The sequence below is a fragment of the Trichosurus vulpecula genome, chromosome 2 (genome assembly GCF_011100635.1).
Source record: "Trichosurus vulpecula isolate mTriVul1 chromosome 2, mTriVul1.pri, whole genome shotgun sequence".
Classification (NCBI taxonomy): domain Eukaryota; kingdom Metazoa; phylum Chordata; class Mammalia; order Diprotodontia; family Phalangeridae; genus Trichosurus; species Trichosurus vulpecula.
Genome location: NC_050574.1, coordinates 273,791,345 through 273,817,885, shown reverse-complemented (window position 1 = coordinate 273,817,885; position 26,541 = coordinate 273,791,345). Strand labels below are relative to the sequence as shown.

The 26,541-nt window shown below is 36.4% G+C and overlaps 1 protein-coding gene across 2 annotated transcripts in view; it reads left to right on the top strand.

The window, feature by feature from the left end:
* The window catches only part of EPC2 (enhancer of polycomb homolog 2), a 175,424-nt gene that overhangs the window by 95,762 nt on the left and 53,121 nt on the right, over positions 1–26,541 (top strand). For both annotated transcript variants that reach the window (XM_036745118.1, XM_036745119.1), the window contains exon 3: positions 3,664–3,809. In XM_036745118.1, coding sequence (XP_036601013.1) covers positions 3,664–3,809 — 146 coding nt within the window. The remainder of the gene's footprint in view (positions 1–3,663; positions 3,810–26,541) is intronic.

The window sequence follows — 26,541 nt, the reverse complement described above, 5'->3', positions numbered from 1 at the left end:
AGATACAATGGCAGGATAGGTATGTAGGAAGTTTCATGTCTGTGTAAGTTGAGGAAAAGGGATGAGTAGCCAGGGATTGAGTCTATAACATGAAAAAGTCAGGAGGCGGTGGTGATATCCAGTAATGTCTCTCACATCTGGGGCGGGATAACAGGGTGAGGAATAGGGTTCACCCCCAGCACCTGGACAGTCACATTATTGTCTTCAACTTCCTGGCCACCTTTGTCAGAATAACAGTTTCCTCAGAGAACCTCAGTTGAGATCATCCAAAACAGCATATGCTATCAATGTAGAAATACTTGAGAATCTTCAGTGGTGTTTTATAGTTGGGGGCAGTGCTTAGTGAGTGAATTTTTATAAATTCTTTGTGTAACCTAAAATGAAAGTAGTAGTTATAGCTGGTTTTTCCTCCCCCCAGATTGTAATGTTGTTTACCTCCAAAGATTTAAAAATCACATTCCCTGTCTCATGTTTAAATTATCTGCACTAGGGATAGTTTTTCTCTGCTCAAATTGGGATTTCTGGCAAAACACAGAGGCTGTAATTCATTCTTTGTAATGTCTAATTTTTCTTTATCTTGCAGTCAGGAGTAAAAGAAAGCAAGCTTGAAGGCAAACAAAGTCTGTTTAATCAAAAGCAGTTGAACTGAAAGTAGGACAAATAAAGCATCTATTGCTTAAAACTTTTATTTTTGTTGTTGCTAAGTCATATCTGACCCTTTGTTGTGACCTTATTTGGGGTTTTCTTGGAAAAAATAGTTTGCCATTTCTTTCTCCTGCCCATTTTACAGATGAGGAAACTAAGGCAAATGGTTAAATTTAAATGATTTGTCTAGGGTCATCCAGCTGGTAAGTGACTTAGGCCAGATTTGAACTCAGGGTCTACCTGACTCTAGGCTCTGCGCTCTAGCCATTGTGCCACCTAGCCCAAAACTTCTATTAGCACAGTGCACCTGTGATTATATATCCATTTGTTGGGTATTTTATACTGTAAATTTCTTTTGTTTGTGGGTTGAATTAGAGGGTATCTTAGCTCCTCTCCAACTTTCAGATTTTCTGATTCTTTGTGGGGAACTCCTTTTGTGGAAATTCTCTCTATTTTCTGATTTACAACTTATCTGTAACTTGTAGTTTTAGAAAATCACCTGGTGGTCATGAGAATTTTAAATCATCTGCCCATGATCATGCAGACAGTATATGTCAGAAGCAGAACTTAAACCCAGGTCTTCTTACCTTTCTTTATCCATATAAGTGTAGGCAGCTTCTATCATTTATGTGTTTTTCTCTCGGCATATTTTAAATTAGAAACAATTTTTTCCAGTGAACAAAAATCTGTAATTTGGGTTGGAGGATTGGAAAAAGAAAGACTGAAACCTTTATCACAAATACATATAGTTGGTCAGAACAAAGTTCCCCATTGAATCTCAATCCATTACTTCCCTTTTTTTTAATTAAGATTTTTTATTTTTAGTTTACAACACTCAGTTCTGCATGATTTTGAGTTCCAGATTTTCCTCTCCCCTCTCCCTCCCCAAGACAGCATGGTATCCGATATATCTTCTGCATAAACCTTTGCATTAAACTTATTTACACAATAGTCAAGGTGTAAAGAAAAATTATGACCAATGGAATGAATCATGAGAAAGAAGAAACAAAACCAAAAAAAGCAAAAGCAATAACAAAAGAGGAGAAAAAAACAAAAGAAGAAAAAATAAAAAGGAGAGCAAATAGTTTGCCTCAATCTGCATTCAGACTCCATAGTTCTTTCTCTGGATGTAGATAGCTCTTTCCATCATGAGACCTTTGGAGCTGTCTTTAATAAAGCCTTGCATTGCTGAGAAGAGCCAAGTCTACCAAGGTTAGTCATCACAGAATCAATACATCTGTGGTTGTGTACAATGTTCTGGTTCTGCTTCGCTCACTCAGCATTATATCATATAGGTTTTTCCAGGTTATTATGAAGTCCCTATCTTCCTCATTTCTTATAGCACAATAGTATTCCATTACATTCATATCAACCCATTACTTCTCTAACAGGAGAGGGGTATCATGTTTTATCATTGGTCCTTTGAAAACATGGTTGGTAATTGCAATGAACAGAGTTCTTAAGTCTTTCAAAGTTGTTTGTCTTTACAATATTGTTATATGAATTGTCCTACTGGTTCTGCTCACTTAACTGGATCAGTTCATGCTATTCTTCCCAGGTTTCTTTGAAATTGTCTTGAAGTAGCACAGTAGTATTCCATTATGAGTATTTCAAATTAGCTGACACTAATTATTTTAAGCCATTCCACAGTTGATGGACACCCCCTTAATTTCCAATTCTCTGCCACCACAAAAAGAGCTGCTATAAATATTTTTGTGCATGTGAGTTCTTTCCCTCTTTTTTGATCTCTTTGGTGGCTAGTTAAGGTCTAGTTAAGGCTATTGCTTGGGTCATAGGGTATGTACAGTTTAATAGCTTTTGGGGTGTATTTCAGGTGCTTTCCAGAATGACTCTTCTAGACTCATGTATCTATTATGATTAATATTCAGTATAAACCAAATATTATGTTGCTCCGCGGAGCCTAGAGTAGCCCTGAAAAACATATGTATTTACTTAAGCATACATGTCTTACTGTTTGATGCAAAGACTAAATTGACTTTATGTAAGTGTACATTTGAAGTATTTTTGTCATAGTTGACTTAAGAAGCTTCTAATTTCTATTTATCTTTCAAACATTGTAATTGGTTTTTGTGTTACTTCCAAAGTGACTTATGTCCTTAGTTCATCATTAGCTGTAAACTTGTTTGTTTAGAACTACTTTTATTTATACATATCAAGCCTCTCAAAATAATTTTAGAGTGCAAAAATTTTTCACTTAGACATTTTCATGGTTTAAGATGTGCCTCATAGAAGGTTTGTATAACTGATTTAGATCATGTATCCATTGAAGCCTGAGAAATGTTTCTTTAAAGAGTTAATATATCTGAGGTCATACTTATACATTTAAATACATAATTTCATTGCAATTAGTGTTTTTTCTTTAAACTTAAAAAAGATTTTATTTAGCCTTTTTATTTTAAAGATCGTTACTTTCACTTTCCAATGACAGTCCCTGAGTAGGAATGTGAATTGATAGGGAATGGTGGACATGGAAAAAAAGAGCATTAATAACTCATTTTATAAGGTGCACAGAAGCAAGGGAGGGGAAGTGAGAAACAATAATTGGTTACTACCTTTTAAAGCTTGCATATACATACATATAAACACATATATATTTGTTTTCAATCTCTATAATAATAGCTGCTATTCATATGGTACTTTAAGGTTTACAATGTGATATGTGTGTGTTATCTCACTTGTATATAATAGGAATTCACATCTTTTTTCTTGTCCTTTGTGACTTGAAACATCTGTTTATTAATGATTGTTGAATTTACAATAAAATTAAAAAATTGAATAACAAAAAAAATTGCTGTTAATTCCTAGTGACAGCTACTAAGATTCCTCTCTGTAACAGAAATGTATATTTAAAAATACATTGCTCATATGGTTTGCGCTTTTCCATTGTTTGAACTTTATTTTTAATTCTTGATGATGTTTAGTCTTGTGTAACTTTATAAATTGCTCTTGAGTTGAAGGACTCTTTCTCTCTCTCTCTTTCTCTCTAATTCTTCCTAGCCTTTAATCTGGACAATGAACAACCAGATTATGATATGGATTCTGAGGATGAGACATTATTAAATAGACTCAACAGGAAGATGGAAATTAAGCCTCTGCAGTTTGAAATTATGATTGACAGGCTTGAAAAAGCCAGTTCTAATCAGGTATAGTACTGCATAAAAATACAATTTTATCTTATTTTATTGTTAATCTAATGAACAATTAGCTCTGTTTTCATTTTGTTGGATGTTTAAAAAATGCATTTGCTTTTCTTTGAATTTCTTATGTTTGGTACTCTGCAGTTTCCATTTATAATATCCTTTGAGTTCACACGTGTTATTAGCTCAGACACCATCCTGCCCTTTGAAAATATTTGAGACAGACATTCGTAGATATATACTATTTTGGTTTAGAGAGTAGCAGGAGGCAAGAAGTTAGATTGGTTAGCCCTTGTCAAAACTAGTCCACACAGTCTCATATAAAAAAGCTAATAGTTTCTGCCGTTCTTATCCCCCCCAACAAGTGTCGGCAGTCTTTGACTCTTGAGGAATCCCAGAGGAGCCACCATCACAAAGTAAGTGCTATTGTGAGTTACTGGCTCCTTAGTGGTGAGTTGATGGTGAGGAAGAAAGCTTTTAGAAGTACTAATGCAACACACATGGCTCTTTTCAAGTCCCCTTCATAGTTTTGGAATATTTGGAGGCTAGTTCTTCTTTCTAGTATTTGCTAGACACACATAAACTACTTATTTGTCAGTCTAGATTTTTTTTTGAAAAAATGGATGAAATAATAGTTATTCTCTTTGTTCTGAAGTTTGCAGAGGAACTCTCTAAAGTGTTTTTTAAATTAATTTATTTTTTAAATTTATTTATTTAATATACTTAGTTTTCAGCATTGATTTTCACAAGAGTTTGAATTACAAATTTTCTCCCCATTTCTACCCTCCCACCCACTCCAAGATGGCATATATTCTGGTTGCCCCATTCCCCAGTCAGTTCTTCCTTCTTAAATTAATTGATAATAGCATTTCTATAATGCTTTAAATTTTGCAAAGTGCTTTAAATATATTCTTTCATTTGATTTCTTACATCAATTTGATGAGGTAAGTGCTATTATTGTCCCCATTTAACACACGAGGAAACTGAGGCTAACGGGCTAAATAATTTGCTAGGATCACACAATTTATAACTGTATGAAAGAGGATTCGAATGCAGGTATTTCTGACTCCAAATCCAATGCTCTATATACACTATACTACTTGGCTGACTACTATTTTGAGTATAATCCTATTTCTTTTTATACCTTTAATTTCTGTTTCACATTCATTTCTTTATATCTCTTTTCCACCAATGAGCTTTCTGTTGTAATAAATCTTTTGAAAGATAGCGGAGAAAAAAAGCAATTTAGCAAAACCAGTTAGCACATCAGCCATGTCTGACAGTATCTGCAGTATTCCACACCCATGGTCTTCCACCTCTGCAAAGAAGGAAAGGGCACTGCATGTTATAAGCTCTTACTCTGGGCCAAAGGGAAAGTAGATAGTCTGAGTCTAATCTGCTATTGGTAGATGAGCTGAAATTTGTGCTTAGAGAAGTCAGAGGAATTGTGTTTCTAATTGTCCCTCCTGGGAGGTCTAGCAACTAGGTGTCAGGTTGGAAGGATGTAAATATTGCCAAATGCAGGAATCTAAATAGAGCTGATCATAAAATGAAACTTAGGAAAGGCAGCAAGATATCAAAGAGAAAATCAGAACTAAAAACCGATGGGTCAAGATGATGGGAAGTGAAATGAGAGGTGTGAAGATCAGTTACTATTGAGATAAGTTATCCTGTGGCAAGGTGGAGTTATTCTCTGACTCATTTGTTTTCTCTCCCATTGTCTTAAAGGAGGCATAGTTAGGTTTCTGTAGGGAGAGGTGGGGAACAAGCATTTATTAAGCTTCTAATGTGCCAGGTACTACTCTAAATGCTTGACAAATATTATCTCATTTGATCCTGATGAACCTAAAGCTGAAGAATCTGCTAATTAGAGCTATTGTTATAATTTTAGTTCCAAGTGCCTTCGTATTTGCAAAGAAGCTTATACCATACCATTAAACTTTCAGCTAAAGGAAAACATTTTAATCAGCTGAGTCAGTCAAAAAACCTTAAGTACCTGCAATGTTCCAGGCTCTGTGCTAAGCACTGGGAATACAAAGAAAAGCAAAAGACAGTGACTGCTCCCAAGGTGCCCACAGTCTAACATGGGAGACAACATGGAAATAACCATGTATGAACAAGCTATATATAATATAAATTGGAAGTAATAAATAGAGGAAAGACACTGGAATCCAGTGGTATTGGGAAAGGCTTCGTGGAAAAGAAATTTTAACTGAGACGTGAGAGAAGCTAGGAGACAGAAACGAGGTATTCTAGGCATGAGAGACAGCCAGTGAAAATGCCTGAAATTGGGAGATGGAGTTTCTTAGCAAGGAGCAGCAAGAAGGCCAGTATCACTGGATCATAAAGTAGATTATGGCGGGGAGAGACTCTGAAGGTAGCAGGGAGCCACTGGAAGTTTATTGAAAGAGGGTGACGACGTAGTTACCCTGGTGCTTTAGGAAAATCACTTTGACAGCGGAGAGGAGGATGGACTGGAGTGGGAAAATGCTTGAGACCAGAAGATCAATCAACAGGATATTTTCAGTATTCCAGGCATGAAGTGATCAGTATTGCAGGCATGAAGTGATCAGGGTCTTCACCATGGTGGTGATAGTGTCAGAGAGAGAAGGGGGAGATAGCTAAGAGATGTTCTGAAGGTGAAATGTACAGGCTATAAGGCCTGATTGCATATAGAGGGTGAGCGAGAATGAGGTAGTCAAGGATGATACCTAGATTGTAAGCTTCAGGGACTAGAAGGATGAATGTACCCTCATCAGTGATAGGGAAGTTTGGAAAGGGGGTTGGACATGCTGAGTTTGAGACATCTATAGGACATATAGTTCAAGATGCCTAATATATAAGGCAGTTAGGGATATGAGACTGAATGTCAGCAGAGAGGTTAAAGCTCTTATCATTTTTCCATAGACTATAGATACTAAGGAATTGTCATTTTAGGGTATTATATCATACGTCACCTTTGCCGATGCTAATAATAATTCACAATTATATAGTACTTTATTGTTTTTTTTCTTCTTGGAACAGCTTTTTAATATGTATATTGAAATATCTCTCCTTCTTAGAAAGATTGAGTCGCTTGCCCAAATCCAAATAAATAGGACTTGAACTAAGGATTCTTGAGTCTAAATCCTGTATTCTTACTACACTGCGTTTCCAGGCAGTCTTAGATGTTTTACCATCAGCCTGTCATGTTAGTTCCTCAGACTAGCAGATTTTAATTAACTAATCCATAGTTTATAGGATCCTATCACTGTTTAAATCCTTTTATTCAGTATTGATTTTTAAAATTCCTAACTGTCTTCACAATTTTCTCTTAAGTACAAATTTGCCAGCTCACTTATCTCTAGTCAAATCCAACTTTTGTCAAGCCCCATTCCTCTCCCCAGCACCGCGCCCCCCCCGCCGGCCCCCACTTTAAAAATACATTTTTCGGGGGAAGAAACTACCTTATTTTTTACATATATAATTTTATTTGGGGGAAGTTTGTGCCATTCTGATTAGGGATTTTGGATCTCAGACTGAAAAGTTGTATGGAGATTTTCTAGGCTAAACTCCACATTTCATATAAGAAGAAACCAAGGTCCAAAGAGATTAAATTACTTTGCCCATGATCAAATTTCACTTCTTTTCTCAAAAATTTTTAGTTCTCCATTATTTGCTGATTAAACCCAAACTCCATGGTATGCTATTCAAAGTTCTCCACCAAGCTGTCCTGTTTGTCTCCTGTGACTCCTTGCCAAATTCTAATGCTTGTTCTCCGAGAAATGACCTTTCCTTTTTTTCCCCATACATTGACTTCCTACTCATTCACCATAAACTCCAGCTCAGATACCATCAAATAAGTGTCAGTGGAATAGCTGATCTTTTATGTCCCCTTGCAGCTCAAAATTTGTGATCCTGGTAAATTTTCCTACCCAAGCACAAGTAATCTCTCTTGCCCCAGCACTTGGCATTTCTCTCATGAAAATTCTGACTCTCTGGACTTCTTGTTAAGGTGTTCTCTTTCTTTCTTTCTAATATGTTCTCTTTCTTTCTTTCTTTTTTTAATATTTTTACGTGCTGTTTTTCCTCATTTGGATTTAAGCTTCTTGAGGGCAGAGATTCTTTCTTTTTGTTTCTTTTTGTATCCCTGGTGCTTAGCCCAGTGCCTGACACATAGTAAATACTTAAATGCTTGTTGACTTGGAGTTTAACCCTTTGTCTATTGTTTTATATTATTTGTACATATGTTTTATCTTCCCTAGTAGATTTTAAACTCCTTGAGGATAGGGAGAATTCTCTCTCTCTTTTTTAATCTTTGCATTCTTTAGTGCCTAGTATGGTAGCTTGTGAGTAGCAGAATTTCAATAAATGTTTAATAAATTAAATTAGTATTATAATTAGTACTCATACTTTTTTGGAAATTTTATTTAACAGTTGAAAAACTATTTAAATACTTGCTACGTGCAAGTCATCATAGCAGGTATTGAAGGAAGTCACTGTCAGTGGCAACGAAAATTAAATTGCTTCCCAGGTTTCCACAAGAAGCCTCTTTTCCTCTTGTCCTAAAGTGTTGTTTTGTTTTTTCCTTCCCAATTCACTTATGTCTGTCATTTCCAAGCTTAATTTGCCCATGTGTTCATATAATGGCACAAGGAGTTTAATTTTCTGTATTTGGAACAGGAAATGGTGCCATTTTGAGATCCATTTTATCATGTGGTCCTATCTCTCTGATTAACCCAGCACATTGGTTAAAAAAAAGTCTCCATAAACTTATGGTATTGTTATCATTATCTGATTCCATGATGGCTCTAGGATTGTACAACCAGCTGAACCACAGAACTAAGTTCTATTGCATATGGTAGTTGCTGATTTCATTCTCATTGCCTTTTCTTTATTTCTGACCTCTCTCCCGCCCCATTTAATTATGAGTAATAAGCTAGTGATTAGGCCTAGATAGGTTTTTATATAACTGTTTATATAACTGTATTGGATTGTAGTAACTAAATTGGATTGCAGAATGCTAGAAAATAAATATAATGTTATTGTTCACCCATTTGTTGAAATTTTGCTTGCAGTTTTTTTGCCACAAATTTGGTATCAAAAATATTCAGCCCAAGGGATCAAATCCAGATTTTAAGATAATTTTTCCCTCCTCACTCCTTCTAGAGCTTAGACAGTTATTCCTTTAAGAAGGGGAGTTTTATATAGGCTTAAGGATTAGAACAGTTGAAAGAGCTGAAGATCAGTTAATCAAAAGAATTAATCAGCTAGTGAACATTTCAGAGGTACTTTAGTGTTAGTCGAGAAGCACTGTGCTTTGGAGTTAAAGGATTTGGGTTCATCTTGGGTCTGTTACTTTCTGTGTAACTTCATGCAAATCACATAATCTTTCTCGACCTGTTTTTGTCATCATTAAAATGAGGACATTAGATATTAAGGTTCTTTTCAGCTTCAAGTCTTAGGATCTTTTGAAATTACAGCAATTAGTCATCAAGTGTTTATTAAGCACCTACCATGTGTGAAGTGCTGCCACACTTATAACTTGAGTTAGAAGTACAAGGAATGAAACTGTCCTGATTTTGGTGAGTTTAATAATACTTAGATATCCACAGTGGAAGCAAAAAAGAGGATGCTCTCTTATGCTCACTTCACACTTACTCATGGTGAGTTCTACCTTTATTGTCACTATCCTTTACCCTTCTCTTTCTCCTTGTTTTTTTTCTAGTACTCTTTTCATGCATTTCTATCTGTAACTCTTTCCTCTCATTCTTTACAGATTTTTAAACTTAAATGTTTTATTGATGTTTTAAAAAGTTGATACTACTTCCCAGTAACTCCTTTCCCTCTCAATACAGTCCTCACTTGTAACAATAAAGTATAATTAAAACACACCAACACATTGGTCATATCTGACAGCATATGCCTCATTCTGCATTCATGTAGTCCATCACCCCTCTGTCAAGATGATTTTGTTATGCTTCAGTGTTGGTCCTCTAAAGTCATAATTGATCACTGCATTAATGAGTCCTCATATCTTTTGTTTTCCTTTATATTACTCTGGGTTCTGTATAAGGTGTTCTCCTGGTTCTACTTACTTCGCTTTATATTAGTTATTAAAAGTCTTTCCAAGTTTTCTTATGTTCTTTGTATTTGTTATTTTATATAAAGCAATAATATTCCATTATATTCATTTGCCACAATTTCTTCAGCCATCTTCCAGTTGATGTGCATCCCCTCTGCCTTTATCTTGAATTGTGTTTTTTTGTTGTCTCATTTCTTCAATCTATTACTACTCCTTACATCTTCTGTTTTTTCTCTCTTATTCTACTTGTCTCCCTTTGTTCCTTCTCATGATTCCCTCTGTACGTTTTTAACTGACTGAAATAGCACAGAATTATAAAATCTGAGACTATTAGATTTGGAAAGGATCTTAGGGTAGTTTAGTCCAGCCTCAACCAGTGCAACGAATCCCTTGTACAACATACCTGACAGGTCATTTATTCTGTTTTTGGATACCTTTGGTAGTCTGGAGGCAGACTTTCATTTTAGGATTTATCTAGTTTTTGGTCTCTTTTAAATTGTACCAAAGTCTTATTTCTTCTACCTTTCATTAACTTATCTTACTGATTCTAAAGAAGCAACACAAAAATCATGAAAATCATGTCAGTTTTTCAATTTTTTGCAGGAAATTGTGTCAGTTCTCAATTGTTTTTCCAGGGTAACCACCCTATAGTTCTTCAGCTGGCACATGACATTGTTTTTCAGATATTTCACAATATTATTTGCTCTCTCCTGTATATTCTAGTTTTATTATTGTCCTTTTAAAAATGTAGTACCAAAAGAATTGTAAATATGGTCTAATAAATATGGAGTCCTCCACTGGGATTGTTAAATTTCAGAACTTGGGCACTGTACATCTATTAATGAAGCCTGAGTTTGTGGTAGTATTTTTAGTGCGTAGCTAAAACACGTTGGCTTATGTTACACATCTGGTTATCTAAAACCTCAGAGTATGCCAACCTAGAAGGCAGGCGCGCGCGTGTGTGTGTGTGTGTGTGTGTGTGTGTGTGTGTGTGTGTGTGTTATCTGTGTAGTTACTTTTAAATCTTAGATGTGTCATCTGTGACGTATCTATCTTTCTTAACTTTGCCCCATTGTCTCCAAAGTTGACAATTGTGCCTTTTTTCTTCTTTTTTTTGGGCAGGGCAGTTGAGGTTAAGTGAATTGCCCAAGGTCACACAGCTAGTACATGTGTCAAGTATCTGAGGCTGGATTTGAACTCAAGTCCTCCTGACTCTAGGGCCAGTGCTCTACTCACTGCACCACCTAGCTGCCCCAACAATTGTGCCTTTTGTTACCATCTAAGTCATTGGTAAAAATATTGAAAGAAATAGGGTCAATGATGGTGGCACTCTTTTCTTGAGGGTAACTTAGCAATCGGTCAGTGCTCTTCCAATCAATACAGTAGTGCTTATCAGTGCATAATTTACCATTGTGTCATATGACTAGGGGAGGTTTATTTTGAAACATGCTTTGATGAGATCAAAATACACTGTGCCTAAAGCATTTACCTGCTTTTGTTAGCTTGTATTCCTATCACAGAAAGAAATATGTTTAGTTAGCTATTACTTACACTTAACCCATGTTGATTCATAGTGATTTCTAAAATGTTTTCTGAATACAAAATATATGTTTAATAATCTGTTCTAGAATTTTGCTAGGGATCAGCAATTAAATGGGAACTGGATAGAAGAAAAGACATTGAAAGCATCTCCTAACAACTTATTACTAAAGTTTGATTGATATATCGTTGGCCATCATGAGAGACCAGGAGACCCTAGTAACACCTAAGACTGTAAATCCTTGATCCGCTTGCTAGATGGAGAGACAGGATAGCCAAAGGCAAAATTAGTTTAGAATATAAAATTATATTGCAAAGAACTATAGAAGATTTGGGGCAGTATTACTATATAAGACAATGGGGTGTAATGCAGATAACTGAAAGCTTGGCGAGAGACCTTACGCAGTGCCAGTGGGATACTCTCAGTGGCTATGGCTGCTATGAATATTCTGGAGTTAGTTCTGAATTGCAAAATATAACAGACTCTATCCATTGAAGGTGAAACCAAAACATTTATTCAAACACCAAAAAGCCAAATCCCAATACCAGAAAGCCAAATCCATCATAGCAACATACAGCATATATACATTATCAATGCCGGGGGCACCAACATCCCTGAGCCTTCACTCCCTCAGGCCTTCCCACAAACCAAGTTCCCTTAGGCAAAAATGCCCCTCTCTCACCTATGCTAGCTGTTCTGTTCTCTGACTGCCTCCTCTCTCTCTAAGCTGCAACTCCCACCACCTCTCTCCCAGCTCTGACTGAGCTGTCTCACTTCCTCTCAGCTCTGCTCCACCCCTTCCTGCTTTACCCATTCAGCAAGCTCCTCCCACCACAGGCTCGTGTGACTCAGACTTCCATGTGGTCTAAGCAGGTCACATGGGCCTATTGATGGATGGGAAAGATCTTCCCATCGCATTAACAATAAATTAACAACATATTCAGTACATTAACAAACACCTTACCAGACAAAGTCATGATGATGGCATTTAAGGATGAAACCGGAAAGGGAATACCACAAACAGATGAAAAAAGGAAAACAAATTTCTAAAAGATTCTTAGGACAAACTAATTATCCACAGTCAAGGATAGCTATCACATTTGCACTCTTAACATCAAAGTCTTACATGTGCTTATAGAAGATGTGGAATTATCATTTAAGAAAATAAAAAATGGGCAAATCAGCTTGATTCTACTGAGTATATCAAAAGCAGGTCTATGCTAGTGGTAATATAATTTTGAGAGCATCAGTGCATTGATTCTGTAGGTACCTGAAGGAGAAGATATTAAAAATATCTTTGGACCTTGTTATTAGTTTTTAAAAAATACAACCCAGAACATATAAATACCAAATGGCATGCCAACTTTCTCAATCTAGAAATGTTTATGACAATATTGTACACATTCATTGATGGTATCCTTGATGACTTTATAGACTTTTGTAAATGATAATTCACATCTTTATCATCACATGATTGATCAAAGATGTAGAGAATATAAGATACCTTTGGGGTTATTTTTAAGTATAAAAAAGTATTTTGTTTGGTAGAGCACAGTAATATCTCAAAGACTTTCCTTCAACAGGGTCTTCCATATCAAAATTATATAAAAGTCCTGAAAAATATAACAGAGACAACAGTTTTGTTTCATGAATCTGTTATTATTAATATTAAGTGAGATGTAACAGACCATGCTTGCTAAAGATTTTTAATGCTTCCAGAGAAAATGTCCAATGCATAGCTCAAGTAGAAGATGGATTCTCTACAAATGGTGAGGTCCTTCAAATGTTTCTGCTTATGAGTAATATTATGCTGATTGTATTAAATCAAGAAAATGCAAAGTCACAGGATCATATGATCAACACAGTCTCCAAGTTGAGCTCTGTAATTACTCAAGTTGGCCCTAATTATCCATACAAAAAATATTAAGTAGATGAAGAATTCTTATTGTTTAATCTGTGAAATACAATTGATAAGACTACCTAAAGAACTCATTTAAGTCTGTGTGTGTGTGTGTGTGTGCGTGTGCGCGCATGCTGCATGCATAGAAGCCTGTACATACATGCATACATACATCTTTATATTTATCATGTGCATATATTATATGTATATGTGCATCTGTCCATCCACATAGCATTAGAAATGCACATCCACAGGCATTAGAAATGATAGATAATGAGTTGTGCCCAGAATAGAACAGGCAGGAGAACAGGCACGATTACCTTAGGGACATAACAGTGTTTTTTCTTTGACCCCAGTCTTTGTCTTATCCTTTTAACATTAGCATTCTTTTGATGATACTGCAATAGCTGTAAACTCTCTACCTATGTGCCAGGCACTAAGCCAAATGTTTGCGATAGGAATATCTACCGTTCTTCTAAACTCCTCCTGATCTCAAATCCCCACCCCATCACCAAATTTTCTGCTGTTATGGAGCCCAAAGTCTCTTGGTAGAAACAACATGCAAACAACTATGCACAAACAAGATGTATGCAGGATAAATTAGAAATAATTACTGATGGAAGACACTGGCAATGAAGGAGGATCAAGAAGGGCTTCTTGTAGAAGGTGGGATTTTAGCTGGGACATGAAGGAAACCAGGAGGTATTGATGAAGAGTGAGAAAATTCTAGGCATGGGTACATCCAGTGAAAATACCCAGAGTAGGGAGATAACAGAATGTATCAGGTGTGAGGAATATAGTAAGGAGGACAGTGTCACTGTATCTCAGAGTACAGGGGCTGAGTAAGGTGTAAGATGACTGGAAAGATAGAAAGAGGCCAGGTTATAAAGGACTTAGAAAGCCAAACAAAAAAATTTGATATTTGATCTTGGAGGTGATAGGGGACCACTGGAGTTTATTGAAAAGAGAGGTAACATAGTCAGATTTGAATTTTAGGAAGATCAGTTCATTTTGACAACTTGAGTAGAGGGTAGACTGGAGAAACTTGAGGCTGGGAGACCAACCAGCAGACTATAAGACATGAGGTAATGAGAGCCTATACCAGGGTGGTGGCTGTGTAAGAGGAGAGAAGGGGGCATATAGGAGAGAGATTATGAAGCTATAATCAACAGAACTTGGCACCTGATTAAATATGCAGGGTGAAAGATTTTCAGGAGTTAACCATGATAACCAAATTATGAGCTTATGTAACTGGGAAGGTGGTGATGTCTTATAAAATAATAGGAAAGTTAGGAAATGGGGTAGGTTTTTTTTTTGAGGTAAGATAATAAGTTCAGTTTTAGACATGTCGAGTTTATGTTTATATGTCTGTGAGACATTCAGATCTAGATGTCCAGTAGGCAATTGGAGATGTGAGACTGGAGGTCAAGAGAGAAGTTAGGGCTTAACACAGTTCCTGGAATGTAGTAGCTGCTTAATAAATGTCTGTTGAGTGATTGACATTTTCTTTTCAGTGATGAAGTCAAAAGCTACATTGCAGAGCATTAATAAGAAAGTGAAGGCACCAGTCTTCCTAAGGAATTCAGCCACCAGAGGTCAGAGAGATGAAGGATGTTTGTTAGTAGTGTTGTACGGATCAAATGAGCGGGTTTGGTTTTTTTTGAGAATTTTTAATAGAGATATTAGAGTAAAGAGGCAAAATGAGATTTGCATTCTCTGACATAGACAATATGTTTATTTTATTCCCTGGAATTTGCGTATTTATTACCTGAGATGGTTTCTACTTGAGAAAAGAGAGTGAGGGTGCTAAATTAGTGGATGGTGGTAGATTTGCAAATAAAAGAGCATCAATAAAAAATGTTTAAAAAGACAGAAAAAAATAAAAGTGCAGGAGATGTAAATAGAGCAGTTTTGTTAGTACTTTGTTAAATTACATATTGTATACATTTATGTGTGTGTGTCTTAAAAACTGTATGTCATAGAAGTTTGCAGTTTCTTTTGAAAACCTCTTGTTCTTTTTTTGTATATTGAGATGTTTCTGTTTGTTAAAGTTTATAATAAAGAAATTTTTCAAAAAAGAATATGGAGTCATTTCTCAAATGCCTATGTAACAGCTAAACCATTAAGTTGTTAGGACAACAAGTAAAATGCATTCCAAAATAAATGAAAGGATAAAAATTTGAGGATATGGTGTGAAGTTAAAGTGTTTCCATGTCTGACCTTTTAAAATAAGTTGTTGGTGCCTCTCAAAAGTTTAATGTATAAAAGAACAGACATTTAACATCACTGTCACCATTTCCTAAGGAAGTTTAACTAGTGTAAACTAATTGCTCCGATGAGAGAACCAAAGAACCCAGAAAGCATATGGTAGCCAAAGGTAATACTATTTTAGGATATAAATTTTAAGTGTTAGAATTTGTTTGTAAAATCTTAAGTAGGAGAATACTTCAAGTTCATGAGTAATGAGAAGATGTGGAGGGGAAAACAAGTTGACAGATGGCAAGGTAGATATTCAGAGATCATTTAAAGAGGTCTAGAAACTGTAAAAACTTGGAAAAGATCTTACGATTTTTGTAACAAACTATTTTCCACCTCAGTGAAAGTAGAGCCAGTGTGTATGCATCTTTAACATCAGCTCCCAATGGTCAGCATAAAAAGTAAATATAGATTGGGAGAGCAGCTAAACCAGGAAGTCTGTGTTAGAGACAATGCAGTTTTGCAGGTGTTAATTAAGAAATTTTTTATTATTTAACACTTGCAAGAAGGGAAGGTACCAGAAGTTTGGAAAGGATTATTAACTTTATTACCACACAGTATCATTTGAGAAAATATCAATAATTGCATATCTATTTGCCTACATTTCCAATTCTTTAAAAAATCTTTATCTTTGATAAAGGTATTAGAAAGGAACAGATAAACTTCTAGTGTTCTACTGGACCACAATTTACAGTCACACTGCTGCCTTAAAGCTAGAGAATACAAGATCCCACTATGCTTATTGTTTGTTGACTCTTAACATTTACTTGATTTAATATAAAATCAGCAAATATTTTATTGTGTGCTAGGCATTCTACTGTACTAGGTGTTGGTGATAAAAGTATGAAGAATGAAACAGTCTCTACTTGCAATGAGCTTACATTCTAATTGTGTAGAAAACAAATGTGTATAAAAATATATACAGCATAAATATAAAGCTAATAAGTTCAATATATACAAAGTAGTTAAATACAAGGTTGTTTAGTGGGTAGTTAGTAGTTAGGGGTGAGGAAAGGCTTCATTCAGAAGAGGGTGCCTAACTTCCACCTTAAGGGGAGAGAGGAACTCTATGAGGTTATAGGTAATGAAGGAGTGTGTTCTAGGCATGTAGGACAGAAAGCCAGGCTATAAAACTGGGAATTAGAGTATCTAAAGGAAGAAAAGACAGATCAATTTGGCTGGATGGCAGAGGGGAGGAGGAGGCACAATGTCCTGTGAGACTAGAAAGTTGTGATGGGGGCAGTTTGTAGAGGGTTTTAAAAAGCTAGATTGAGGAGTAAATATTTTACCATAGATATACTAGGGTAATCTCTGCAGTTGATCAAGTAGGGAGGTCACATGGTCAGATTTGTGCTTAAGGAAAATTACTTTGGCTACAGTTGTAGAATGAACTCTACAGTGAGGAGAGCCGTGAGGCAAGAAGACCAATGAGGCTGTTGCAACTATAGGTCAGAGGTGATGAGGACCTGAAGTAAAGTGGTAGTTGTAAAGAAAAGGGGTTGGATGCAAGAGATATTGTGAAGGTAGAAGTGGTAAGATTGGGTAACTGGTTGGATATGTGGGATGAGTGAGAGTGATGAATCAATGATCATGCTGAAATTATAAATCTGAGAAACTGAAGGATGGTGGTGGTGCCTTCAGCAGAAAGAAGGAAGTTTAGAAAAGGGGAGAGTTTGGATGGAAAGTTAAATGTTCAGTTTTAGACATGTTTGTTCAGTTTAAAATGTCTATAGGACATCCAGTTTGAAGTGTCTAACAGGCAATTGGTGACTGGAGATGGAAGATTGGAAGAGAGTGGGGTTGGTTTTGCACAAACACTGCATATGTATACATATATGTGTATGTGTGTGTGTGTGTATATATATATATATATATATATATATATATATATGTATATGTATGTATATCATCCCAATAGAGATGGTAGTTATACCTACAGAAACTGTTAACATGAAGTAAGAGAAATAATACAGAGAAAGAAGAGGGGCTGTGACACATTAAAAAAAAAAGAGCTTTGGAGAAAGAAAACCCAGTTTTGACAGATCTTTGGGGAGTAAAAATCCACTTAGTGGCTGTGATTTGGGTCCTGAACCAGCAAAAGAGATCAAGAAGGAGCAGTCAGATAGGTATGAGGCAAACCAGGAGGGAATAGTATGACAAAAACCAAGAATGGAAAGAGTATCTAGGAACAGAGGGGCTGTTAACAGTGTGAAATGCAGCAGATAGATATGAAGGATTAGGACTGAGACTCTAGAACCATCAGATTTCACAATTAAGAGGCCATTGGTAATTTAATTGAAAGCCAGATTTCAGAGGCTTGAGGAGGGAGAACAGGAAGTAGATGCAGTGAATATAATCACTTTTTTGGAGGAATTCAGTGAGAAAGGGAAGGTTGATGTGTGATGAGAGTGAGTTGTTTTCTATCCATCTGTCTGTTTTATCAGATTCTTGAGGAACCATACACTAGAGATTTAGAGCTAAAAGGACCTTAACAGGCATCTAGTACACTCCCACCCTTCTGGAAAAACAAGTTCCAAAGAGGTTTTGTGAGTTTTCCAAGGCTGCACAGGTAGTAAATAGCAGAGTTGATATTTAGAACTCAAGTCCTCCAACCAAATCCACATTCTTCCTACTGCAGCTTACTATCTCAAGAATAGAGATAATTTTGTTCATCTTCCTGATTATCAGTATCAAGTAGGTCACAAGAGCACAGATATGTATGTTTGCCAAAGCTGATTACCAGTGTTGGGGCTGAGCTATCTTAATTGGTGAATAAATAAACGCACACTCACCTAGTCTACTACATCTAGGCAGCTCCATATCATGATAACCATACTTCATATATCATAGAGTTGTCCACCCAGGTCATCTTCCCATCTGTTTTTTTTTTTTTTTTGACCTCTCCACCCTTTTCCACCCCCTTTCTATTTTTTGCTCTGGACATAGTAATCAAATCAGTACCTCCCTTGCTTTTGGAAAGGGCATGTCATTCAGCTGCCCTATAGCAACTTCCTTTTTTTTCCCCTTCCCACCACTTCTCCATTTGGATTATTTCCACCATTCCATTTTAGAATGTAAGCTTGAAGGCAGGGATTATATAGCTTTAGTATTAATGTTCCTACTATTTTCCACAATGCTAGGCACTTAGCAAGCATTTAATATATACTTTTTCATTCATTCAAACCAGTAGATATTAAATTCAGAGTACAATTGGAAGAGAGAGTCCCTATGGATGTAGAGGTCCTCCAGATACTCCTCTTTGTAGATCATATTATGTTGATTTTATCAACTTCGTGAACATTGTAGTACCTTCTTATTAAGACCTATGGTCGTTCAAGAGTTTCACTTAACTATCCATAACAGAAGAGCCAAGTGGTTGAAGAATTGATATGCCATTGAATGGATGGTTATTATAGAACTAGTTCATTAGTGTATTTCTCTTGGACAGATATTGAAGTTTGAAAATGAACTGAGCCTAAAATGCATGAAATAGGAGCAAGAGGGAACTGCGTTGCATTTGAGGAATTGTGCAGTTCATTTAGTGATCCTAAGTCTTTCCCTAAAACAAATGTCCTTTAAAATAAAAAAAAAGTTTTCTTTCAGTAATGCTATATGGCTGTGAATCATGAGATTCCATAATCTCTAAGAAATAAAGTTGCAAATAACCCAAAGGACAATGGAAAAATCTATTGTAGGGGGTTGTTTATAGAATTCAGCATTCTCCCAGTAAATAGTTGTCCCCTACACGTAGTGTTAAAAAATTATGCTAGATAAATGTGTAATTAGATAAGGTTGATCATGTGGCAAGAGCTATTCATGGAAATGGTACCCCTGTAATGTTAAGAGATTTAGAGAAAGGACCCATTCCACAGTGCATTGAGCCCCCATGAAGGGATTCTGGGAAGTTATGAAAATAGTTACACAGGGTAAGGCACATAGGGGTTATAATCTGAACTGTTTGAGGGAACACCTATGTAGATGAGATCTCATAACCATTGAATTTTTCCATATCAAGTATGCTTAATAGGAAGGAGCTCTATTCTTTCTGCTTTGTAGGGTGATCTAAAATAGCTTTGGAAATAGACTTTTAGGAATCAAAGTAACCTGTCAGGAACATTAAAAGTGATCTATCTAGTCTTTAAGCCTGTACTGTCATCCTCTAGGGATAGGGACCAGACCTGTGGTTTCTTTGCTATATATCCCCATATTTTCAGGTAAAAAAAACCTCATTCTGCCCCTGTAGTTCAGTGTCCTCTCTGCAATTTATGGCCTTAAAGAGTTTCCTGTGGCACTAAGAGTTTAAATGACTTGCCCAGGGTTACACAGCCAGAATGTGTCAGAGGTGGAACTTCAACCCAGGCCTGGTTTTCAGGGCGGCTCTCTTGGCTATGCCACAGTGTCTTGCAGTTGTTTATTCTGTTCTTGATCAATTGGTAAATCTCATTGATAGTTTTTTTGATGTGAGAGCAGGTTCGGTTCTGAATCACCAAACTTGCTTATCAGTAGCATATTAACATCCTGCTGTCCAACATAGCAGCTTTGTTAGTTTTTGTTTCTGTAACACATTCAACATACTCCGCTACTATTTCAGGGTTCTTACTAGTGAGGTGATCAATACAAATAGACCCTCTTACACTTACATGGAAACTGAGAGACAGTTACCATTACCAATTTATATATTGGCCTCTTCCTCATGGTATCTTGTCTAACACTTAGTTTTGTAATACCTAGTTCTCCCTCAGGCCTACTTATAAATCGGGAAATGAATGACTCTTGTGTCCTTGTACATATGCATACACACACACTCACACATATACATTCATGTTCTCAACAATGAAAAAAAGCCCCAGTTATCGAAGTAGTCTGAGTAAGGATTTCTGGGAAGCTGTTCTCTAATGATAGTTAGATAATCATATCAGCTATGCCCATTCAGTTTCTGAAAAAAAAATTCTGATAGTATTGAGGGTCTCATAACAAGATAACCAATGAAGCTTTGGGCTTTTAAACTGTGACCATGTGAGTCATTACCAGAAGAATGAGGCCAGAGCCATGCTAATTACCTGTATATTGTTATCTTTTAGGAAGTAGTTCCTTGTTTACCTGCAGACAACATATAGACTTTCAGACCTTGGACAGCACTTCTCTGTTTTGAGATGTTCAAAATTATTGATGACAGTGTTGATGCATTGCCAGTTTAATGTAGTGATTTTAGAGCAGTGCTTGTGTATTACACATATCAGGCACCATGTGAAATGAATTTTTCACTGTCACAACCACAATCAGAGACAGATAAAGCCTAATAAGCTTCCCTTTAAAAAAAACTTTGTATCCTTTAATGAGATATTAGTTGTTTTTTTTTCCTGAAACAGCTAAACATAGAAAGTTATAAATTATACGTAGCAGTTCAGCATAACCATGACAATTTCATGAAATACTCTACCGCATATTTCATTTCTCAGCACTTCCATATTTAAGACTGTATATTACCACACCTTTCACAGGTAATAGATGTGAAATTGGCCATGATTGTTCATATCCTTGCAGAAAAAAGTTTTATCTTACTACTATAAAACAGTACTGTGCACCGTGGTTTGAGGTGTCTATAGCCTAGGCCAAATCTTGACTTTGTGTTCTCATTCTCTGAGAGTCTTTCATTTTCAAAGATAGTCATTGGAATTCATTGGAAGAGATTTCGCACATTGATAGGGATAGAAAGCTAAATAGTGATTGTGCCTCACCGTTGGGTAATAACACCTCTCAGTGCTTTGGGCAGGCTCTAGAGACATGGAAAAACCCTTTGCAGATTAATCACAGAATTTAAGAGTTGGATGGGATCTCTCAGTGGCTATCTAGTCTAATTTATATCTGGAAAAGAATTCTTCCTGCAAAATACTAGACAGATAATCATTCAGCCTTCAATTTAATTTACCACCTCCAAGGTAACCTATTCCACTTTTGGAAAGCTCTATTAGCAAGTTTTTGTTTATAGGAAGCCTAAATTTTCCTCTGTGACACACTCATTGCTCTTCTGAGGATAATATTATTTCTATTCTATGATGTCTTAGTCTTTACAGTCTTCTAGGAGTATGGGTTGATTAAAATTAAGCCTGTTTCTCTCAAAGGAATTAGAATCATATCAAGGATGAGAGACAGAATTTTCTTTTTTCCTAAGATAAATCTAGACTAGAGTGACTCTCCCAGACCTATCCAGTGAACTTGCTGTTGATATTAAACTGCCATTATCATATTTCTTTATGTTTTGTATTAACCATCACATGTGCCTCATCCTTCTTGAGGTTTCTCCTGGTCACCATCAGCTAATGTCCTGCTGCACATGTGATCTTGTGTTTATTTTTTTGTGTGTTTAATATATACCTGTTTTTGTACTTGTCACCTTCCCTATTACAATGTAAGTTCCTTGAGGACAAAAACCATTTTCCTTGTGTCTTCACGTCCTCATTACCGTACCTAGCACATAGTAATACTTAGATTTAACATGCAGAAATACAGGAAAAGTATTGTCAGGCCAAGAAAACATATGTATAAATATAAACCTGGGGACCATTTATGTAGAGTGGGAAATAATTTAGGAATGATAGAAGAGATGAGTTTTGTTTAACCATAGCTGTTACGACTAGAAAGATAGGCATAATATTAAATTAAGTCAGTTCTATAAACATTTTCCATTCATATTCAGCACTGCTGTTAGGTTCAGTTTGGCAGTTCAAAACTTAAGAGATGTGAAAATCTCAGTCAGTTCAGAAAAGTGGCCCATGGTGCCTCACCACTGCAAAGAAGTGAGAGGAGATGGTTTCTTATATCTATTCTTTGGGTTCAAGATAGTCTTTATAATTTGCAGCATTCATTTGTTTTTTTTTTCCTATTTACAATTTTGAAGTAAAGCAAATTGTTTTTCTAATTCTACTTTAATTTGCATCTGTTCATATGTCTTTCTCTGCTTTTCAGTATTCTTCTTTTCATCATTTTTTCCTAACATAGTAATAGACCATTGGAGTAGCTAGATGGTGCAGTTGATAGAGCACTGGGCCTGGAGATAGGAAGATCCGCTGAGTTCATATCCAGCCTCAGAAAATTATTAGCTGTGTGACACTAGGCAAGTCATTCGACCTCTATTTGCCTCAGTTTCTCATTTGTAAAGTGGGAACACAGTGGAGAAAGACATGACAAACCACTCCAGTATCTTTGCCTAAAAACAAACAAAAAATCCCAAACCAACCCCATGGACAAAGTCCATGAGGTCACATAGAGTTGGACATGACTGAATAACTGAACAACTATATATCATTACATATCTGAATTAGTTTAGCCATTCTCCAGTTGATCGCAGTCTACCTTGTTTCTAGTTCTTTGTTGTCATAAAAAGTGCTACTATAAGTATTTTGTTACATATGTGGCCTTTCTTTTTGTTATTGACCTCTTTGAAGTAAAAGCTTAGAGGTATGGTCTCTTGGTCAAAGGGTATGTATGGATATTTTTGTCATTTGCTTAGCATAATTCCAAATTGCTTTCCAGAATGGTTGTACTAATCTATAGTTCTACCCATAATGTCTTAGTGTGCCTGTCCTTCCCCAACCCTTCCAATATCTTCATTTTTTGTCATCGTTGCCAATTTGCTGGATGTGAGGTGAAACTTCAGGGTTTGTTTTTTTGTTTTTATTTCTCTTATTATTAGTGTTTCAGAACATTTTTTTCATATAGTTGTTTAGTTTGCAATTCCTCTTTTGAAAACTATTTGTTTGTATCCTTTGGCCACATATCAATTGAGGAATGGCCTACATGTATGTCTTGTAGTGGTATTCCTTTACTTACAAAATTGTCTTTTTCAGTAAAATTCTAAATTGTTTTCCAGTGTGGTTGAACAAGGTAAAAGCTCCCCATTAGTGTTTGTGTTGTTCCACAGCCCCTCTTCCAAATGCTGTCTCTCTCTTTTGTCATCATTGCTGATCTGATAGTATTAGGTAGAACCTAAGTTTTGTTAATTTGCATTTCTTTTGTTGTTTGTGATTTGGAGCATTTTTAAATGTTTGTTAATAGCTTTCATTTTAATTAATCATTAAACATTTATTAAACTCTTACTATATGCCATGAACTATGCTGAGGCTTTGTGCTGAGAGCTTTGTTGGTTGGTTGTTGTTCGTCCTTCATTTTCAAAGAGAGCCAGTGACATCATGGGGTTGATGTCTTGACCTATGCATGAATTGGATTTAAGTGAGGAAGCGTTTTACACAAAGCAAAGAAAAAGGAAAGGCAACCTGCTGCCCTCATGAAGCTAATATTTTAATGAGGGAGACAACTTATAGATAAAAGATAAATGCAGAATACATAGAAGTTAACTAGAGGGAAAGGCTCCAAGGGGAAGCTGTTTCTTGTAAAATACAGAGTTTATACCAAGTCTGCTTGTTCATATCTTTGATCTTTTATGGTTCATTTCCATGAAATGAGGCATAAACCTTGAAAAAGAGGTGTAAAAATTGCTGGTGAGCTTCCTAAAAGAGGGAATTTTATCTTTGAGGAACAGTGCTTTGGTAACTCACTTTTCCTTACCACATAGATTTTATCTTGAGCACATTAAAATATTATGGAGTATTGCGTATCATTGGCAAAACATTGAATCTTATTTAATCCTGCATATCCATTAACCATTAAGACTAGCACCTCCGGCATGAGGGCTTGCTCAACCATTTTCAGGGCTGCTCGTCCACCTTTGGTGTCCATCTCTCACCCAACGGTCACCTGTGGCCCCAAGATGCTGTAGCATATGCAGTGGCCACACCCTAGTAAAATCATCTCAGCAGATGGGCTAAACCAGGTTCAGGAAAACCAACAGGCCTTAAACCCATTGTTGAGTTAGGGAGATGTCTACCCCAAGCATGTGAAGACTTCCTCCAGTATAATGGGTAGATGAGAACAGTTTGTTCCGGTGGCCATAAAGGTGACTGAAACAGGCACTGTGGAACACTTGGAGCAAGCTTGGTCAGGCATCAAAGATGCCAAAGTCATCCACTGCATCCCTGGCTATTACCAGTTGTGTTGACTTTTGTCTTGCCGCTGGACTTCAGTGACTCTCCGAGAGAGAATGAGGCTGATGTCTTTGTGCAGCTCTGCCTCACTTAAATCCATTTCATGCGTGAATCAAGACATCACTCTATGGTCAACAACCCTGTGGAACAACAACAACAAGCATTTTAGAAGTGCCCACTATGTGTCAAGCAATATACTACATGCTGGGGATACATATAATAACAAAGTTAAATCCCTGCTTACAAGAAGCTTACATTCTAATGAGAAAGATAATAAATCCATGGAAAGTAGTTATACAAGGTTGTTGTTGTTGTTGTTTGTCCTTCGTTCTCGAAGAGGATCATGGCATCAGGAACCTGGGAAAGTTATACAAGGTAGTTTGAAAGGGAAGGCACTAGCAGTTGGAGAGATCATCAAAGGTTTCATGCAGAAGATGTTGTTTGAACCACCTCTTTAAAAGATGGAAGGTAAGGAGGATTGCATTTCTGTAATGGGGATGGAGGAGATGGAGAATTGTGTGTGAGGACCAGAGAGAAGGCCAGTTTGTCTAGAATGCCGAGTACGGAAGAACGAGTAACATCCAATGAAGCTAGAAAGATAGGTTGGCTTCAGGTTATATGAAAGGTTTAAAAGATAAATAGATAAGTTTGATGTTTTATTCTAGAGGTAATAAAAAATCACTTGAGTTGATTGAGTCTAACATAACCACATCTTTACTTAAGGAAAATTACTTCAGTAGTAGGATGGATTAGAGTAGTGAAAAGCTTGAGGCAGAGAGACCTGTTAGGAAGCTATTGGAATAGTCTGAGGGAGAAGTGACATTATACAGGACATCTTTAACATTCATTTTACAGATAAAGAAATTGAGGAATAGGGAATCAAAGGAACCTATAAGTAATGAGAGTGACTAGACTTAAGTCCATGTAGTCTGATTTTAGAGCAGAGGTTCTTGCCCTGGCATCCATGAATTTTTATTTTTTTAGTTTGCTAACTATATTTCTATATAATTGGTTTCCTTTGCATTCTTTATGCTTTTAGAAGCATTATTTTGAGAAGGGGGTCCATAAGCTTCACGAGATTACTAAAGGGCTTTCATGATACAAAAAAGATTAAGAACCCTTGCTGAATACGTGTTTATTCCAAACTTGTGTTACCTGTTCCTACTTAACCATAAGATTTTCATACTTTTGATCCTTCTGTGGTTTCCCTTTCTATCAAACGTAGATAGATCACAGGTATCCATTACTGTCTTATCCTGAGGAATTCTCTACCCAGAAATCTTCCACATGTCAGATACATTGGAGGCCTTCCTCTGGTTCTTTAAATATTCTGGTCATAGCTATAGCAACACTACGTAATTGACCCACCTCCTTTTCAATTCATGCCACTTTTCTTGATCATTAGACTGTGAGCTCCTTAAGAGCAGGGACTGTCTTTGCATTTTTCTTTGTGTCTCCAGTGGTTAGCACAGTGTCTGGCATATAGGAAGCACTTAATAAATGTTTATTGAGTAACTATATTACCAATGATTACCTGAAGAGGTAGACTAAAAGGTCTGATCAGTCAGATCATTAAGCACCTACTGTGTGTCAGGCATCGTGCTAAGCCCTTGGGATAAAAAGAAAAGCAAAAGATAGTCTTTACCTTCAAGGAGCTCACAGTTTAATGGGGGAGACAATAAGCAAACAAATGATATGCAAACAATATACAGGATAAATAGGAAATAATTAACAGATGGAAAGGACTAGAATTATGAGAGATTTGAAAAGGTTTCCTATAGAAGGTGAAATTTTAGCTGAGACTTACTTGAAGGAAGCTAGGAGGCAGAGATAAGAAGGGAGACTGTTGTAAGCTTGGGGACAGCTCGAAAAAATGTCCAGAGCAAAGAGATGAAATATCTTGTTTATGGAACAGTAGGCTGTTGTCATTGGACCAA